We start from the raw sequence: 20,069 nt of genomic DNA, 5'->3' as shown, positions 1-20,069 counted from the left end.
GGAGCCTCTGCAGGTGAAAGCCCTGCAACTCACGAGCTTCACAGCAGCATCACCTCTGTACATACATGTGAATGTGTGAACCATGTATATAAGCATGAAGATGTATAGAGAAACCAACAATAGTTCTTGTCCCTTAAACAGGAGCCTTGGTTCCATTGCTTAGTACAATAGAAGCGCCTTTTACAGTTAGCACTTAGGTATTGCTTTTCTGGGAAGACAGAGAAGATTTATCATGAATCAAATGGGCCAAGAATTTTGTGACAAGTGCCTTTTGAATTCAAGCCAGTGGTCATTAGCTAAGTTAGATATACAGTGCTATGGCTCGTGCTCTTTATTTTCAGCAGGCAAATAAATATAACTTATTTTCGACTCTCGTTTTTTATTCCAGAGATCTTTTTGTTAATGGTACTTTTTAGATGTGATCTTCTGTGTATATACGAACATTTTTAAGGTGTAACAGGAGAACAGGCTGGGTGTTCGAGAGGACAGGAGGCAGTAGAGATGGGAGAGGATGGCGGTGGGGGGGGGGGTCTTTATTTATTTAGAAAACTGTTGTAGACAAGACACATGTTCTCTGTTCCAGAGCCAAAACTAGGAACTGAGGTACATGAGTTTGCAGGGGAGGCCAAGTTCCAACTCAACAGAAGAACTTTCTATCAACTAGAGCTGTCCAAAAATGGTTTGCTTATGTTTGTGGCCAGCCGCCCATCCTTGGAAATACTCAGCCAAACCTACTTCTTGGCAGGGGAAGGGGAGGCAGGGGACTTCTACTGAACACAAGTTTGAGTCGCTCTAAGTAACCTCTAGAATCCTAAGATTCCAAGCTGTTAGTGGGCATACACTGTTACTGCCCAACCACATGTACCCAGGCTATGCACCATAAGTTGGTTTCTCCCCCATAGTCCTGATGCATTTGTGCTAAGCCAGCCACATTCCCCAACTGAGCCCCTGGTTGCTGAGAAAACATGTCTGTGAATGGACTGATCCATCTGTGGCCATCCTCTACAGTCTTCAAATTCAATTTTTTCCTGGCTTGGAATGTGGGACCTTTGGCCCATGCTCACACCCATTAACCAGCCATCCCAGGTGGCACTTATGAATGTGATCTCACTAGTTCTCATCACGGGCTAATGGTTTAGGTAAGGAACTGGCACAGTTCCACTTGATTCACCCCTCTCCTGCTTTCTCTCGCACAGAGACAGGAACTTTCTCTGCCTGGCTCCCTTTGCCAGCTTTGGGATGAGAGACAGAAGAGAGCCAGTACAGAAGGCTGGGAGAGTCTGGGGTGGAGGGCCTGTCAGCCCGTCTGTGGGCCTGCCCAACAGGCCCAGGGGAGGGGAGGGGCTCAGCAGGAGGGATCCAGAGAAGCCAAGATGGGTGAATGGCCTCAATTAACCTTTGCCCTTTCTGCTGGGGAACATAACAATGACCATGACCCACACGCTCGTTGTTCTCCGTGAGAGACTGCCTTAAGGGTCTACAGGTCTGTCCTACACCACTGTAATAATATCAGTAAGAACCGTGATGGTGGCAGGGATAGCTGTGGTCACAAAAACAACTCCTGTTGGCTGAGTTCTTGCTGTTTGCCGAGCCCCCGTGATGAGCTCATTACAGGGATTACCTCATCCCGTCCTTACACGAATTCTGAGGTAGATGCTGTTAACATGGCCATTTTGTAGACCAAGGAACTGAGGCCTAGAGAGGGTAAAGGACATGCCTAAGACCCTGGTCTGACTCCAGAGCCTGGACTCTTCCCCGTTCTGCTTTGTTGCCTCGCTTTCTGTACGTACATAGAGAAATGGAAACACAAAAAAAGAAGTGACCTGCCAGGTCTTAAATCAGCACACGGCAGAGCTTCTGGAGCCCCAAGAGCAACCTCTGATGAGAGGTCAGCGGGTAACATGCACGGCACACACGCCTCCTCCAGGTGCTTTGCCACATTCCCCTCATTGAACTTTTGCAGCAGACTTGGAAGGTAGATGTCATTTGTGTTTCACAGGGAAGTTCAGGGACGTGTTCAAGGTCACCAGGTGCAGAGGGGCTGGGCGGCCTGCATCTGCCAGTCTGTGCCTTCCCCGCCACATCAGCCTGCCTCTCTGAACACCCTCACAGACACTAAATTTGTATTTCCTGGCCTCCTCTTCCAAAATGGATACACTAATTACTGGCCATTTTTTTTAGTAATACTAATCATCAGGAACACATTTTTCAGTGTTGCGTTTTCTCTTTCCGCGTACTACCGAAATAAAGCATTGCTCAAACCCACAGGATAAAACCCAGCGGGTGTGAGGCCATGGTTATTAAGAAAAGTTCAGGAAGACATTACACTACACCAAAAGAAACAAAGTGTTGATTAGGGACTTATTTTTGTAAGCGATTAAAATATGAATCATTAAAATAGGACTGTATTTCAGGCTCTGTACCCTCCTCTCATCAGAGACGACATTACCATGGCTACTAGGTTCAGATTAGACGCGCTCCAAGCCTTCCCGGCTCAAAAAACGCACGCGCCTGTGCCATGGTTCTACCTTCCACAGAACATTCTTCCAAGGCTGGTGCAGAAACCCTCGGCGTCCTCTCGCCCATGTCATTAGCAGGAAATGCCTAAATGACATGCTGGCCGTCAGCTCTTTAAAGTCTTTTTCTTTATTGAATCCTAATAGTAAATAGTGTCACTAAGTAATATTAATAACCACCCAAACTCAAAGGTAGAGGAAGGAATAAAGTCAAAGCAAAGACACAAAGGCACCACAGGAATCACTTAGAACAGAATACCCTCGAACTTTATTTGGTACAAATGGTTTGCAGAAAGAAAGAAATTAATATGGAGCGTTTCTCAGGTTCAGACAGAATTTAAAAGAAAAAAAAATTTAGCAGTAGCCCAAAATATGCAGTTAAATTAAGTTGTTAATTAAAGTATCTGTTAAAAAATAGCTAAAATTAGAGACAAAAGCCCATTGTTTGGCACAATTGTTGACTGCATATCTGTATATGGAAGGGCGTAGGGGGACAGTCAGAAAGGCCTGTGGTATATTAAAGATTAATCACCCACCCCTAAGGGGTTTTGAGCACCCACCTGCATTTTTGAACTTGGATCTAAGCCGAAGGGTTAGATATGAACCATATGACCATAAGACCATGACAGGTTTTGGGGGGCTTTTTTGTGCTTTTGGTTTTTTGGGTGGGTTTTTTTTGTTTTGTTTTGTTTTTTGCTAATTACTCCGTGGACACTTTAAATACCAGATATATCAGAACAGAGGGCCCTAGCTCAGACGAGCCCCCACCATCCTCCGCAAGGGGCTGACATCTAGAGATGATTTTCTAGAGACTGTAGAGCCTTGGAGCAATGCCTGTGTGTATTTTTAAAGGAGGTAAGCATCCCAGAACATGCCATTCTTTATAGAGTATCTTCAACAGTCAGCACCTCTGACCGGACTTGTGCATTTTTTTCATCCTCATTCTCTTCCTGCCTGGGATTAGAGTGGGTTCAAAAGGCAATTTTTTTCCATTGGAAGATCTCTATGAAGAATGTATGAATTGCCAGTGGAACATTAAAAATTTTCATACTTAATGACTTCATAATCCTTCTTTGGTTAATCTGAAATGCAAGCAAAGAGTGATGTGAAAAGAATATTTTTCACAAGAATAATAGCGATAAATTGGAGTCATTGAAACGTCCAATAAAGTCTGGTGCATCCGCGTGATGGGCTCTCATTTTGCAGCTAGTGGAGCAGTTCAATAACGTGAGGGGAAAAAGAGAGGTATGAAACTAGTACAAGCCTGATTCTAACTATAAAACCATAGGTGGTAGGAATAGGACTTCTTTCTCTTAGTGATAGGATTATAGGTGATTTTTGTTTTCTTTCTGGTTTTCGGCGCTTTTTAAACTATTTTCGTATATTACTTGCACAATTTAAAAAGTCCAATGAAAAAACGAGCACATGGCTCCAACCCTCTGCATTTCCCCCGCGTGCTCCATGGGGGTAGGTTGGCATGTGGACCTGGCTCGCCATTATGTCTTTGGTTCTGTGCCAACAATAGAGTCGAATATTCCCATTGCTCTAGTTCTCTTTCCTCTTTCTTTCCAGGTGATGTGCTCTATGAACTCCTTCAGCATATTCTGAAGCAGAGAAAACCTCGGATTCTTTTTTCACCGTTCTTCCATCCTGGAAACTCTATACACACACAGCCAGAAGTCATCCTGCATCAGAACCATGAAGAAGGTACCAGAGGAGGCTTTTCTTTCCTCGCGTGAGGTTTAGACGATCCAAGAGGTGTCATTGTTTATTTGATAAGTTGTTCTTATTCACATGATTCGTTTGTCATTGAACAAACATGTATTGAGTGCTTGCTTTATAGAAGCCACTGAGGGAAATGCCAAGATGAATGAGACATACTCTTGGTTCTCTGCAGTCTGATAGAGAAATGAGGTACATGGATGAGTATCAAAACATAGCTGTTAAGAGTCAGTGGGGTGGAGGGGCGCCTGGGTGGCTCAGATGGTTGAACGTCTGCCTTCGGCTCAGGTCATGATCCCACGGTCCTGGGATCGAGTCCCACATCAGGCTCCCTGCTCCTTGGGAGCCTGCTTCTCCCTCTGCCTCTCTCTCTCTCTCTCTGTCTCTCATGAATAAATAAATAAAATCTTAAAAAAAAAAAAAAAAGAATCAGTGGGGTGGAAACTACATCTAGGCACAAGCATCAGGGTCAGCCTCATGAAGCAGGTGGTTCTGGAGGCTTCCTTGATGGTCCAGCAGAATTCTGGTAAGCAAGGATGAAGTGGGGAACCCTCCAGGCAGAGAGAATAGGTAGGATGGAGTGAGTCCCTGGAGCAAGAGAGCCATCAGATGACTTGGGTTATAAGGCTTATTGTTTTTCCCCCCTCAACCTTTTGCGCTGCATAATGTCAAACAATAGAGATTTCTCCCAAATAGAGAGAATGAAGTAAGTAAACCCCCGTGAGCCATCACCCCATTTCAACAACAATCAACATTTTGCTTTTGCAGAGCTAGTCCAAGGCACTCATATTGGACCCAGAATGGAGAGGGCTTTGATGAAGGAGAGTAATGGGGGTCTTTGAAAATTTGTGAGTAGAGGGTAATAAAAGCTGGGGGAACAAGACGGACTCAAACCCTGTGAACTCTGGTGGACCAGGGGCTCCTCCTTCGTGCACCGAAGGCGGCTTCTTGCAGTGTACTCAACGTAAGTGCCTACCTCAGATGTACCTGCTAAGCCCCCCGGGCTGCTCTTCTCTGGTAAGTCCCAGCAGTCCTAAAATCATTGGTAGGAAACAGAAACAAAAGACCAGAATTGAACTGTGGCGCTGGACATCATTCCAAAGCAGGTGTTTGGGTGCAGACCTAGGTTATTAAAGTCTTAACTTGATGCGTGATTCCGTTGAGCAGCGATGCATCGTGCCTCTGAGGAGCGTGATGTCCATGTGTGCGCGCATCGGTTAGACAACAGACACGGGGGCACAAAGTAATGCTTTTCAACTTGCCATTTTCCTTAGGACTGGATTACTCGGGGCCTCCAATCCCGGTTCCTTGGGATATTTCCTTAAATTGATTGAGCCTTCTCGAGAGCAGGGCTCGTGTTTTGTTTTGTTGTTGGTAAATTAAAAAATGAGAAGTTATTTGTTTTCTTAATTAACACTTCACAAAAGAGAGCCTGACTCCAGGCGACTGCCATCCCTTCCTCGTGCCAAGTGTCTCACAGCAGGCCCCCTTGCTTTCGTGATGGGGAATAAACGAGCGGCTCTTGCCTGCTCCCTGCCTGTTTCTCTCATCCTTTCTTCCCCCAGCTTTACCCTTGCTTAATTTAGCAGCTGCCCCCACCCACCCACCCCCCGCCCATTCGGTTTCTCTGTTCTTCTTCCTGCCATGTACATTTCCGGCTTGCATAATAGCCAACAGCTATTCCAGAGAAGAGGAGGTGGGTTTACTGAAGCTTGACATAGGCAAGAATCATATTACCTAGCTTGCCTCTTCGGATACAAAAGGTGTGTGATGATGGGCTTTATCCCCCCCTCCCGTCTCTCTCTCCTGTACTCATTATTTAAAAAAAAAAAAAAAAAAAAAATCCCATTTGGAATTCGTATTCCTCTTTTTATTCTCAAATGTGATGGGAAGCTTCTGGTCTCTCACCGCAAGTCCTTCCACCTTGAATTGACTCAGAAGTAGGTGTTTGTTGTTCTTCTCATTTGCAGGAGCTAATCTATAGAGAAAGCCGGGCTTACTCTCAGAGCTCCTCTCAGACCAAGTAAATACAGATGTGCTACTCCATATGCCATAATGAGCTGTACTCTCGGGTGTTATGATGTCGGTGGTGGTGATTCCCTAGGTTAAAGGATGGAACTAATGAGACCAAGATCAAGGGCTTCATCACCCTGTGGACCAGTGCGCTCGCTTCAGAGCCAGCTCTTAAAAGGAGTGTGTTCTCAGAGACCATTCCTTTAAGCCGTCAGCCAGGAATCAAGACCAGAGGGTCCATGCCTGTTTAGACACCGCACATTCTCTCAGGTGAACAGATGGACATGCGAGAAGGGAAGTTTAGGTCTCTGTCGGATAGTATCAGCTGAGAAGATCTGTATAGTGATATGCACAGGCTGCCTTCCCCCCAGCTGCCATTGGTGACGGGGGGACCCTCCAGAGAAGGGAATCAACCAGTACAAGGTCCCCACTTCCAAACACCTCCTACCTTGTTCCCTTTTCTCCACCAAAAAGAAAAAATCCCCAGCTCACCATGATTGGTCTCTAGAATTAATGCCGCCACACTTCCTTGTGAGTGGTAAAACACTAATATGGACATCTGTTAACGTACAGAAAGATCTCCTCCCCCCCCCCCCCAAAAAACCCCAACTCTGTAAAGTGAGATTGTACATATCGAATATTCTATCCCCTGTGGCCTGGTCCACACCCCTGGGAGTACAGTCCTTTGTAAAAGTAAGTTGCCATTGATGGGATTGACCTGACACACAGATAATGTGACAGGAAAGAGAGCAGGAACATCCCAGAGGAGAACGGGTGTGGCCCCTCCGCAGCCTGGCACAGTGAGGCGCGCAGAGTGAAGTGCAAGGACAAGGCTTCGTTTACCCCCTCTCTGCGACTGCAGATGTGTGCCCGTGCCCGGAGCTAGGAAGTTGGTATTACAGCTCAGAGGCTGCCCTCCAGGCTCTGAGGGAAGAGGTGGGCGATCCCACGAATTCCATTACCTTTTATTTTGTAAACATTCGTCTTCTCCGTATTATACACAATTCTGAAATTGTGTCATGCCTGGGGCAAAGCAGTCCTCTGCTGACCACCCAGGTCTAGGAGAACCAGCATGGCCGCCCTCTTCCCTTATTTACTTATGTGAGAGCGCAGTATTCTACAATGAAGGCAGCCTTGTGTAATCTCTCACCCATCCCGAGCCACTGTGACAAGGGAACAGGACTCCTCCAGCAGGTACAACGGGCACAAAGCAGGACCACCCCGGACCACCTGGCACGCATGGTGAGCTTCGATCAAATTTTTTAAAGGATGGGATTTGGAAGTCAGGAAACCAGGCTGGAATCCTCTATTCTGCCAGAACAAAGCTTAAGGGCAGAGTTTCTCTTCTCTGGCCCTCAGTTTCCCCAGTTGTGAGACAGGGGTTAGACTGAATGGTATCAGATCTCCTACACTCCCAAATCCTACATTCCCTCCAAAGTCTGGGTCTCCCTGGGTGATAGGAAGGTAAATAAGATACATTCTCTACTGTCAGGGTCTTGGGCAACTAAAATCCAGAAAGTCCAAAGTGTGTCTTGTTTGGTGTAGCTCAGAATCAGTTAAACATCTCTCTGTCCTTCCATGTCTCACCTTACCAGGAACTGCTGGTAATATTACCCCTCTTAGTGGTCAAACCAAGAGTGGCACCATCCCCTTATCTCATGACTGAAAGCCTCAGTGCAGGTGGATTTCTTTTCTTTGATTGTTGTGACTCATTTTATCTGCATAATATGAATGAGTTAGATGTTAGGTAGATAGTTATGTAAGAAGGAAACAGGACTCCTCCAGGAAAAAAAGGATACTGTTTCTTTCACCAAAACCAGGAGATAAAACATCCTTAGAAATTTCAGATCAGCAAATGATAAAATAAATGCATTTTGTCACACAGTGATAATATCAACTTCTTTTGACACCTTAGGTTCTAAAATCAGTTACTTCTAACTCCTATGGAATAATTTACAAGAAAGGCTTTGTCGCTAAGTATATATTCGATCGCCAGTAGCCCTACTGGTGTTAAAACTACTTGCATAATGATTCCCGAATAGCTCATTGAGCAGTATAAAATATGCCTCCAGTTGAGCTAGTCTCCAAACGGGGCCAGCTCCTTAGAGTTACCCCTGTCGGACTGGATAGGCCCAAGTCTGTGGAGAGAAGGAGCAAGAGTTGTGTTTATCATATGCTCTCATCCTATGACTCCTGTGGGGGACCCTCTTATAATTTCAACTCTCTAGTCCCACCCTCTCCTGTGTCCTATCTAAGAGAGCGGGAGGTGATTTTTAATCACTTTAATTTGAAAATATTCACACATGCAGTGTTGTGATTGTTCCTGCAACAGTGGACACACTTTGAAGACACAAGTGTTGCTCTGGGGCAGGCAGCTCTTCTTCACTCGGTGGACGTGGAAATCCTAAGTGATAGAACTTTCAAGTGTCGAAACAGTTGACCTCAGTTCTCCCTACAACCAGTACATGGTAATGGCCCCGAGAATAGAGAGGTCATTTCTTTGTGGGGAGTAGGGAGGGTGCCATGCATTCTGCAGTAGCCCAGAGATTTTCATTTATGTGATTGCTTTATTGAGGGAAATATTTCCCCTCCACCCCCAACCCCCTCTACTGCCAAATCCAAGTGCCCAAAGACTGCTTTGGAGGAAGGAAACTTTACACAATTTTAATGAGATAATTAAAGAAGATGAGGTATATGAATCTGCTTCATAGGAACAAAATATTAGCTAACTCTTATTGTGTGCCAGGCCCTGTTCTAAGCTCTTACATGTCCAAATCATTTCATCTTCACAATTACCCTATAAGGAAGGTAATGTTATCCCCACTCTACGGATGAGGTGATAGAAGCTAAGAGCCTCCAGACCACACAGCTACCAAGTAGCAAAACTGAGACTTAGCCCTGGGTCCACTTAGCTCTCATGCCTGTGTTCATTCCATTGCAGCATGAATGAGCCAACCAAAATAACATTTTTGTTCATGTGTTTTGTGCAAACACCCTGAAAACGGGACAGAAGATGGAGCAATGAGTAGAATTGGGGAGATTAGGAGGCCAAGCCAGGTCCCCTGACCAGGGTACGGTGTGGCAGATGCCAGCACACCTGCTTATAATTTTTCTGCCTCATGGTACTTGAAATTGCCAAATCTAAACAAACAAACAAAAAGGTCAGGGCTAAGTTTTTTTTTTTTAATTTTATTTATTTGAGAGCGAGAGCTCGTGCAGGGGAGGAGCAAAGGGAGAGGGAGAGAGAGACTCTCAAGCAGACTCTGCACTGAGCGTGGAGCCCAACACAGCGCTCAGTCTCCCGACCCCAAGATCATGATCTGAGCCAAAACAAGAGTCAGACACTTAACCAAATGAGCCACCCAGGTGCCCCATCAAAGACAACTTTGGAGACACCACTATATGTCTGCAAGTCGTGATGTCAAAACCTCATGCTGATTTGGACTGAAGTAACCCACTGTAGATCTTTGACTACCTCTGAATGAATGGACTTAGCATGAAGAAAATGCCCCAGCCCGTGAGAAATGTGAGTTCAGAGTCTGGCACTGGCTTCTGAGAGCAGAAGGCCTGGCTGTCATCCCCCTTGGGAAGCAGCCCCTTGGTGCTGGTCACTCCTTGGGAGCTGCTTCCTCAGAATAGCTGCTGACAAGACACCAGAGTAGATGAAGTTTATAGCTGATCCAGCCATCCTGTTACAGGTTGTTGTAAAAACTTCTCTGAGATCATGTTGACAATTGAAGTGTCAAGGAGGGGCACCTGGGTGTCTCAGTCAGTTAAGCGCCTGCCTTTGGCTCAGGTCATGATCCCAGGGTCCTGGGATTGAGCCCCATGTCAGGCTCTCTGCTCAGCGGGGAGCCTGCTTCTTCCTTTCCCTCTGCCTGCCTCTCTGCCTACTTGTGCTCTCTCTCTCTCTCTCTGACAGATAGATAGATAGATAGATAGATAGATAGATAGATAGATAGATAGATAGATAGATAGATAGATAGATAGATAGAGTCAAGGAGGCCATTGGCTGGGGCTTGACATCGATGCTAATCCTGTAATGCATGATGGACCTAGAGAGCATAATGATGTGTGCCCATGTGTGTGGGCGCGCGCGCTCTGGATCCCAACCATCTGGGTTCTAACCCCAGCTCCCCATTTACTGGCTGTGTGGCTTTAGGCAAGTTATTTAACTTCCTTGTGTCAGTTTCCACCATGTGTTTTGTGCAAACACCCTGAAAATGGGACAGAAGATGGAGCAATGAGTAGAATTGGGAAATTAGGAGGCCAAGCCAGGTCCCCTGACCAGGGTACGGTGTGGCAGATGCCAGCACACCTGCTTATAATTTTTCTGATATACAAGTCAAGTTAATATGGAAAATGCCCTTAGAACAACAACTATCACATAGCAAGCACTCAATAATTGTTATTCATTATCATTATTTGATATCTCTTAACCACTGTTTGGTTGGGGTTTTTTTCTTCTTCTTGTCTTTTAAACCTAAACAAATACTGAATTGTGATAAAATACACATAACATTTACCATCTTAGCCACTTGTAAGCTTACATGACAGTTCAGTAGTGTTAAATATATTCACGTTGTTGTGCAATGGTTGGTTTTATTTCTTACCTCCAATCCCAGTTTTCCTAACTATTCCCATTATTGTGACCGAGTGCACTTTGTGCAAACACCACATTTCTGCATTCCGGACGTCGGAAGGGCCCGCTGCCTACCCACGCCGTGACACCAGAATGCCTTCATGGACGAACCAGGCCCCCTCTGTTAGATTCTGTGGGAAACCACATTGAAAGTGCCAACTTCAGTTGCTCTCAGGACACAGCCCATTTTGAAAAGGAGCAGTGTTTGTGCTTTGTTACCTCGAAGTACCTGGTGTATGGTAGGCCCTCCATGACCCCTTTGGGACCTATTAATCTTCCAGCTGTCTCCTCTCACATGTAAGAACCATAAGATTAACCTTTTGTGCCCCCTTTCAATTCTGGGATTCTTATATCTGGCTGCAGATAATGAGGTTCCAGCAGAGGAAGACCAGGCCCCAGTCTTGACTTCCCGTTGTCCCCAGGGCACCAGGTACCACCTCTTCCCCTTGCTCCATCCTTCTACTCTCCTCTAACTCCTCCATGCCTCCCTAGGGCCTCTTCTTCCTGCTTTGCTTCCTGTATTTCAGAGTCTGGGGTAGCATGACCTTTTACCCTCTGACCCTTGGCCCCAGATGCGGCATTTCATTGTGATGGGAAAGTGTGGAGGCCCTGGGATGGTGCCCAGAGCTTCTTTTCATCTGGGGGTGGGGGGGCTTAGTGTACTTCAGGGAGGACCCACTCACTTCCCTCTCTCCTCTGGCTTCCTCCATCCAGTCCTGTAGAGGCTGCTCTTGGCCCAGGGGCTAGCTGGCTCCCCGACCCCGCCAGAAGTTTTAGCGCCAGAGATCCCTAATATGCATGACTAACTCTCCCCAGGTAGCCAGGAAGTTTTCAAGAAACTTCCTGTTCCCCCTGGGGAAGTGCTATCTGAGCCCTTTGAAATAAGAGGACTGGAGCAGTTTGGGTTCACCTCCAGAGCCGGAAGCCCTCTGTGATCTTGCTCTTTCCCCTCTCCAGCACTCCGACTTATCTCTGCCACCCTGACCCCCTCCCTATAAATGATTCACAAGGTTTACCCCACAGGTTTAATTGGCTCATTTGAAATCTGACCCGTTGATTTCTTCATTCAGTTCTCTTGTGCAGCCCCGTATTGAGACCGAGGCCAGGCAGACTTGCTTCTGTGCTCTCTGGTACTGAGCCGCTTACAGAGGCTAGCCGTTTGGGAGGCTGTCCCTCGCACAGGAATACAGATTAAGCCCCAGAGTCCTGCAAGTCACCCATTTTGTTTCCTTCAGCCCCTTTTCAGCAAGCGCTTCTAAAACTCTGGGAGCTCCCCTAGGATTTATTGGTGACGAGCTCACACATCTGTGAGTCATACACTGCAAACTCGGGCGATGTTCTTCTCGGGCCCTACCAGGGAATTCAGTGACCTTGGCAACTTGCTGAATGGAGTGAATGGGCTGAATGGGCAGGCAGAGGGTCAGTGGAGAGTCTCGATGGAACCTTGTGGAGTGGCGGCAGGGGCGGTGGGGGGGGGTGCGCTGTGTATGAGTGTGCTAGGGTGGCCATAACAAAGCGCCACAAACTGGGGGGCTTAACCAACAGAAATGTATTGTCTCACAGTTCTGGAGGCTGGAAGTCCAAGATCAAGGTAAAGGCGGGGCCAGTTCTTTCTGAGGGTTGGGAGGGAGAATCTGTTCTGGGCCTCTCTCCTAGCTTCTCCTGTTTTGCTAGGCATCTTTGGTGTTCCTTGACTGGTAGATCTCTGCCTTCGTCTTCGCATAGCATGCTCCCTGTGACAGACTCTTAATTCAGCACCTTTAGCCTTGTGTTTTTTTATGTGTCTGCCTTCTCCATTAGACTACGATATCCTTGAGAGCAAGGACCACTTTTCCTTCCCTTTGCATACACTGCATCCACGACACTACTTGAAATATGGTTGGCATCACTGAAGGTTCTGTGGTTCAACACATATTTCGTAATCACTGTGTGGCAAAACATTCCCCTTCCAATCATGCAGTCTATGCCTGTCTATATGTCCAAATTCTCCTTTAAGTAAGGACATCAGTCATATTGGATTAGGGGCCCACCCTATTCTAATACAACCTTGACTTAATTAATGATACCTGCAGTGACCTGTTTCTAAATAAGGTCACATTCTGAGGTACTAGGGGGTTGGGACTTCAACATATGAATTGAGGGGTGTGGGGTGAGGCTGGTAGCACGATTCACCCCATAAAAGGGGGTGACAGAACCCAAGCATGTGTAGGAAGTCTGTTTTGAATTGCATCTGAAGGCCTAGAGCATTTAGTCTCTATAGTTCTTTATATCATTTGTGGTTCCCACTAATCATTTACAAATTCATGCTGGGAAGTGAGTGGTTCCTTCCAGGAGAATGTGGAACACAGTGGACTGAGGCTGATGAGTAAATTACCTGTTGGGCCTGTTGATTTGCATCTCCCTGACTAACTTCTCTTATCACCTTCCATGGCCTTAGGGAAAGCGAGGTGGTGGAAATGTGATCCTCGGAAATGTGATCCTTCTTTCTGAGTTAGAAGCTTGAGCCTTTGGTCTACCCTGGAAATTTCGTGCTTAAAGCCCACAACTTTAACCAAAGGCAGTTTTTGTTGGTTTGTTTTAAGTTTACTAGTTATTCATTCTTTATGACCTGATTAAATTGGGTCAAATTTTGATGACTTTTAAATAGACAAACTTTCCTAATAAGTAAAAGGAAAGAAAACAAGAAAAGAAATCCTTTTTTTGTAATCCTCACACTTAAAGCCCTCATTTATTTGGCTGTTTGGTGGCAAGAAGGGAGTATTTGTATCTAAAAGAGGTCCACAAAGAGAAAGGTTTGGGATTAGAAAGTACTTTCAACCAGAATGGGTTCCCTGCCAGTCCGTGGTCTTTCTCCCCCCTTCTCTCCATGCCCACACTGACTAATTAACGTGTGGCTTTCCCTCCCTCTTTCTTGCGCATTTCCCTCCCATATCAAGACCTTCAGACCGAGGGCAATGTGGATAATTTCCCAGCTCTCCAGCTGGGCAGTTCACCAAGAACAAACCCAGACATCAAGGCCAGACCAAAAAAATCTTCTTGTTTTAGACAGAAGACTCCTACATCTGGGGGATTTAATGCACCCACTGTCCGCTCAGTGCATTTCCTGTGTCCGGAGCTTCTCTGCCTGCCGGCTCTGGTCTCATAAGTTTCCACACCCTGCTGCCAACTTATAATAACAGGGCAGCAGGCAGCAGGGTGGGAACGGCAGAGTCTACTCCATACGTGGGCGCATGCTTTGCAATCTGAAACAAAGCTTGGAAGGTCTCATTGCAGGCCTTTCAGCCTTGACAGTGGTTGTGCCCAGACCACCAGGAGCCTGGAATTAAATACCCTTGGATCCAGTTCTCCACCATTAATGTTATCAACTTCATCAAGTACTTCCTCTTTGAATGGTGTCTGCAGAGAAATAAATAAATCAAGCTCCTCCAGGTCCTGTTCCTGCCTGGACCCTGAGTCAAAAGTAAAATCTGAGTTGGATTATCCAGAGCACTGTCTCTCTCCCTCCTTCATTGTTCCCGAAGATCTGGGCAGGAACGGAGAGTGAAATCTCTCCAGGACATTACATCAGTTCCTCTTTTACCCTTGGCATGGAAATTCTTCCTCTCAGAGTCCACCCAGACTTCCTAGGGCTTGCCCCGAGTGCACACCCATGCACTGAGCCTTGAAGCCCAAGACATCAAAGAGAGCCTGCAGGTGACCATACTCCTGGCCAACGCCTGTGTCTGTTTTGAAATTTGTAAGACGGGAAATGGATTCAGGATATAGAATTTTTCAGTACATGGTCTTCATCATCCTTAAGTATTTTTAAACCTTAATACGCTTTTAAGTAAAGGGAAATATTCTGTATATGGCATTTAGAAGAAAATGCACAAAACTTGAAAACACAACCATCTTAAGTAGTTGCTTATCATGGTAATGTTCTGTGACAGAGAAGAGATAAATTCATTTTTAGGGACAGCAGAGTCAAGGTCCGTATTAGCTGTGAAAAGAAAACTTGTCTTATCACCCAAAAGATGGTAGGTCATTTCTATCATGCTAATCATCTCAGCCATTAAAATTAACTACGTGGGCCTAATCAGTTAAGTACCCTGTAAGCATTTATTTGCATTTGGGTTAAAGTGAAGAATTTAGTACTTGTTATCCCAACCTGTATTCTTGCAAGGTTGACTAAGTACTTTAAAAAAAAAAGAAAAAGAAAAAGAAACACTTTTTATAGTGGAAAATATCAAACTTAGGCAAAACTAGAGAGAATTATGTAATGAGCCACAATGTACCCATCACCAGCTTCAATGATCAACTCATGACCAATCTTGCTTCCTCTGTGCCTCACCTACTCTCTGCTTCACCATCCCAAATTAATTTAAAGCAAATTCCAGATACATAGTTTCATCTGTAAATATATCAGTACAGGTCTGAAAAGAGAAGGACCCTTTATAAAATCTTAATCACAAGGCCATCACATCACCTGAAAACTGACAGTTCTTCAATATCATCAAATGTCTTATTAATGTTTACATTTTTTTCCAACTACCTCGTATGTGTTTTTACAGTTTCCTTAATCAGAATCCAAACAAGGGTCTGTACATTGCAGATGTTTGATGTGTCTCTTAAGTCCCTTTCAGTGTATGGGTCTCCATTTATATCTTTCTTGTGTACATGCTTGTACTCTCTCTCTCTCTGGGTGTTTAAAAAAGAAGTTAGCCATAATTAGTATAACTTTATCTGTGTACATGGTGTATCTTTTTTTCTCCTCTGGTTACTTTCGGGATTTTCTCTTTATCTTTGGTTTTCAGCAGTTTGACTATGAAATGCCCGGATGTAGCTTTTGTATTTATCCTGCTTTGTATTTGCTGAGCATCTTGGATCTATAAGTTTCCTGTTGTTACCAAATTGGAGGACCATTTGGTCATTATTCCGGTTTGGGTTTTTTTTTTTGGCGGGGTGGGGGTTGGTCCCATCCTTTCTGTTCTCTTCTTCTTGGATTCCAATTACATGTCCATTAGACCATTTAATATTGTTCCACAGGTCATTGTTTATTTGTTTCTGATTTTCATTGATGTGTCTTCAAATTTACTAACCTTCCTTCTGTCATCTCCAATCTGCTGTTAAGTACATCCAGTCCAGTCTTTCAGATATTGTGTTTTTCAGTCCTAGAATCTTCTTAAGTTTCCATTTCCCTTCTGACAGTCTCCATCTGTCATATCTCATTATGACCATCGTTTCCTTCAAGTGCTTACACTTATTTCTAATAGCTACTTTGAGGTTCTTTTTTGCTAATACCAACATCTAGATGATCTCAGAGTCTGTTTCTGTTGACTGCCTTTCCTCTTGATTATGGGTCACATTTTTCTGTTTTTTTTCCACATGTTCGGAAAATCCTTATTGAATACTGGACATTATAGATGATACATTGTAGAGACTCTAGATTATGTTATATTCCTCTGAAGAATGTTGATTTTTGCTCTAGCAGGTAAATGACTAACCAGTCACTTTGAGTTTGCAGAGGCTTGGTCTTAACATTTGGTTAGGGCAGATCTCTTTCAGTTTTGCCTGTAGCCCTGAGGCAAATCCCTTTGTCCTGGAGCTAGTCTTTACTCCTAAGGTGTGGCTGTTCTGGGGTAATAAACAGCCTGAGGTGTTTACAGAGCCTTTATTGCTAGGGCTCAAATTCTGAATTCTGTCTCCAGCCCAGTGGCCAGTAGCTGACATTCCTGCTCTTATCTTTCAGCCATACAGCTGTTGTTTTCACTGAGTTCCTTAGAGGTCCCCCTGCACATGCACCGTTCAGGAGCACGTATTAGGGATGTGAGGGAAGTTTATGTGCCAATTTAGTGGATTCCCCCTGCGGCTCTCCCCTTTATAGGATTTGCTTTCTCGATTTTTTGCCATTCTGGAGCCCCATACTCTGTTCCCTGACAGATTATACAATTTGTGGTTCATTTCTAGCTGCCCCCTGCTACAGGGACTGGGGAAGACCCTCGGGGCTATATAAATTTGGATCTCACTTGTGCAGTTCTCTTCTTTCAAGAGTAAAATGCCCTTCAGTTTTCTCCAGCACCTTCAAATAACTTTTGTAAATGTATTATATCCAGATTCCATCATTTCTGTATGTGGTAAGGTTAGTTTGATACAAGCCTGGAAACTGGAATCCCCTTCTCCTTTATCATAGAAAGGTGGTAGCATACCAAAATACGTCACCTGGCTTTGCATTACCTACTCATAGAACCTGGAGACCAGTCCTTAGCAGAATATTAAGGCACTCCTCATTCCGTTTTATACCTGCCTGATCCTCCATTGTTTAGAGATATAGTATCATTTATTAAGCCAGTCTCCCATTGATAGCTATTCCAACAAGTAAGCACTTTTAAATTCACGGCAGCAGGTTACACAGTAGTTACAAAATAAACCCTTTGCCTTCAAGCAGATGCTCTTTTAGTGATCGTGAACAACATTTCTTTTGTTCACTGTCTCATATAACCGAGATCTAGAGGAATCCTCATTTTTCTATTAATCCTATGTAAAACTTTGAGACACTACCAGCTCGGTCTCTGTTTACTAACCCTGTCAGATTCCTAGATCCCCTTTATATGTTCTTCATGTAGATACCGTCATAAGGGACAAAGGGAGGTATCTTTGACTTGCTTTACTTAGAATCATGGACAAATCTTTGACCATACAAGAACCTGAAAGCATGTGCATCGTTTTGGTGAGACAGCTCTGGGAGCAGATGTGGCCAGAGAAACCTCATTAAGATGAGTGGGAGGCACTGTAGAAAGCTCCATTTTTGCAGGCAGATTTTCGTCCTTCCTCCCCCTAAGCAGGGACTCCTAAAGCCACGTGTGTGCCGGTCCCCCCGCATCCCAGCCCACAGTACTGCTTCTGTTGCTGAGCTATGTACACTTCCAGTGTTGTCCATGCTCAGATATCACCAGCTTGAAAGTTCAAGTGGGAGGGGGTAGAGGCATTGTTGGAGGTGTCTGTCCCTCCTTTTCCTTACTTACCGCTGCCTGTCTCTGAACATTTGTAGGGTCTGTGCACTTTAGGAAACAAAGTCATCCTAAGTCTTCTTTCAAGTACAGGATTGCCAGTCTGTAAATTGGGCCCACTGTCCATGCTTAAAGCAGGTTTTGCTATCCCTTTTCCCCTTGGTTTCTGTGTATAGCAAAGTGGCAGATATCATAATGGGTACCTAGATTCTAGACTCTTACTGGAGTCTGGGTCTCATTCCCTCACCGGCTGTGTGTCTTTGAATCAGTTGCTTAACTTCTTTATGCCTCCATTTTATCACCTGTAAAGTAGGAGCACTGGTATTAGCATCTCCTACGCAGGAGTTTTATACATTTTAAACAACATAATCCAGTACCAAGGATATAGTAGCTACTTTAGCAAGAGTAATAACAGTATCACATTAACACCAATAACAATGTCCCAGAAGTAGAGAATATATAAATTTAGTTATGAAGATGTAAGTCAGTGAAAGCATCTAGAAAGAAACTCTTAAGGACCCCAAAAGCCACGTCGAAGAGCCAAGTAACCAAAAGCTAAAGAACATGGGTTTGGCTTCCTTGTGTTTATAAGCCACTAGTAAGTGATTAATGGAATGCTTGTAGACATTCTTAGCCTGTCTAGTGTAGGAAAAGAATTTCAAGTATGCGCACTTCAATTGTTTTTTTAAGCAGTGGAAAAGACACTCCGTCTCGAGGCACGGACAGTCTGCCCGGCACACGCCCAGGCTCCACTCACTGTTTACTACCTTTAGAACCACAGTGGGGTCCCTCTCCTGACAATTCACTGGGGTCAGTGATTGTCTCTCCCTCTGCTCCACAGATAATTGTGTCCAGAGGACCCCAAGGCCACCAGTGGAGAACGTGCACCACAACCCCCCCACCATTGAACTGTTGCACCGGTCTAGATCACCTGTCACAGCCAATCACCGGCCTTCTCCCGACCCCGAGCAGCAGCCCCTCCGGTCCCCCCTGGACAACATGATCCGCCGCCTCTCCCCGGCCGAGAGGGCCCAGGGGCCGAGGCTCCACCAGGAGAACAACCACCAGGAGTCCTACCCCCTGTCAGTGTCTCCCATGGAGAATAACCACTGCCCTCCGTCCTCCGAGCCCCACCAGAAGCCATCGAGCCCCCGGCAGGAGAGCACCCGCGTGATCCAGCTGATGCCCAGTCCCATCATGCACCCTTTGATCCTGAACCCCCGGCACTCCGTGGATTTCAAACAGTCCAGGCTCTCCGAGGACGGGCTGCATAGGGAAGGGAAGCCCATCAACCTCTCCCATCGGGAAGACCTGGCGTACATGAACCACATCATGGTGTCTGTCTCCCCACCCGAGGAGCACGCCATGCCCATTGGGAGAATAGCAGGTAGGTGAGCGCACCCCTCCACCACCACTCCAGCCTCTGGGGAGACCTGACAAAGCCCCGCTCTCTCCCCAGCCTTGCAGCGAGCCTCACACCGTTCCCAATTAGACGCCCTCAAAGGCTCTGTGAGGGCAAGTGGAGGCTTCTGCCTGAATGAAGTGAAATCCCTAATGGGCTAGTTAATGAGCCGCTGGGATGGAGTAGTTAATGAGCCTCAGAAATGTTAAGAAACAAATGTCCTACGTCCAGTTTACAAGGAGAGTCACATCAGAATCATGGCTAAGCGAACATATTTAAAATAAAAGGTTTATGAGCATGCTAATGGCCCTGTCTTGAAGTTTCCAGCAGCTAATTAATGACCAGACACAGCATAAAGAACCTTTGTCTCCGATTCAGACCTGTAATTCCATCCTATGGGCAGTAACTCAATGTAGCCTTCACCTTGGGAGAAGGTAGGAGAGAAAAACACGGTTATGGTGTTGTAGGCAGGTGTTGCTGGGTCATTTGGACGAAGGAAACCACTCCCAAATTCTTTTACTTTTATGATGACAAGCCCAAATTTGCTTCCCTAAGACAAGAAACCAGTGGAAACCAGGGGAAAAAATCTACACGTTGTGTTTGTGCTAGTCTGCCCATAATTTACATGAAGTCATTCTCCAGACACTTAACCCTCCAGCCACGTGGCAAGGGCAGCTCTTTTCCTAGAGCATCTCTCCATTCCTGAGACATTTATTGAGCACCCACTATGCACAGATAAATGCATTAGGAAGTAGGGGGACACAGAGCTGCTTTAACACAATTATTTC

At 45.5% G+C, this 20,069-nt stretch overlaps 1 protein-coding gene across 5 annotated transcripts in view; it reads left to right on the top strand.

The window, feature by feature from the left end:
• The window catches only part of ETV6 (ETS variant transcription factor 6), a 239,829-nt gene that overhangs the window by 198,782 nt on the left and 20,978 nt on the right, over positions 1-20,069 (top strand). For 4 of the 5 annotated variants that reach the window (XM_064591558.1, XM_054507173.2, XM_045873848.3 and 1 more), the window contains 2 exons: positions 4,089-4,223; positions 18,721-19,266. In XM_064591558.1, the coding sequence (XP_064447628.1) occupies positions 4,089-4,223; positions 18,721-19,266 (681 nt within the window). The remainder of the gene's footprint in view (positions 1-4,088; positions 4,224-18,720; positions 19,267-20,069) is intronic. The other variant, XM_064591559.1, reaches the window with a different exon arrangement.

The sequence above is a fragment of the Mirounga angustirostris genome, unplaced genomic scaffold (assembly GCF_029215605.1).
Source record: "Mirounga angustirostris isolate CCGP_5_RB_7025 unplaced genomic scaffold, mMirAng1.0.hap1 SCAF_5, whole genome shotgun sequence".
Lineage (NCBI taxonomy): Eukaryota > Metazoa > Chordata > Mammalia > Carnivora > Phocidae > Mirounga > Mirounga angustirostris.
The sequence above is the reverse complement of the archived record's forward strand: the minus strand, read 5'-3'. Positions and strand labels throughout refer to the sequence as shown.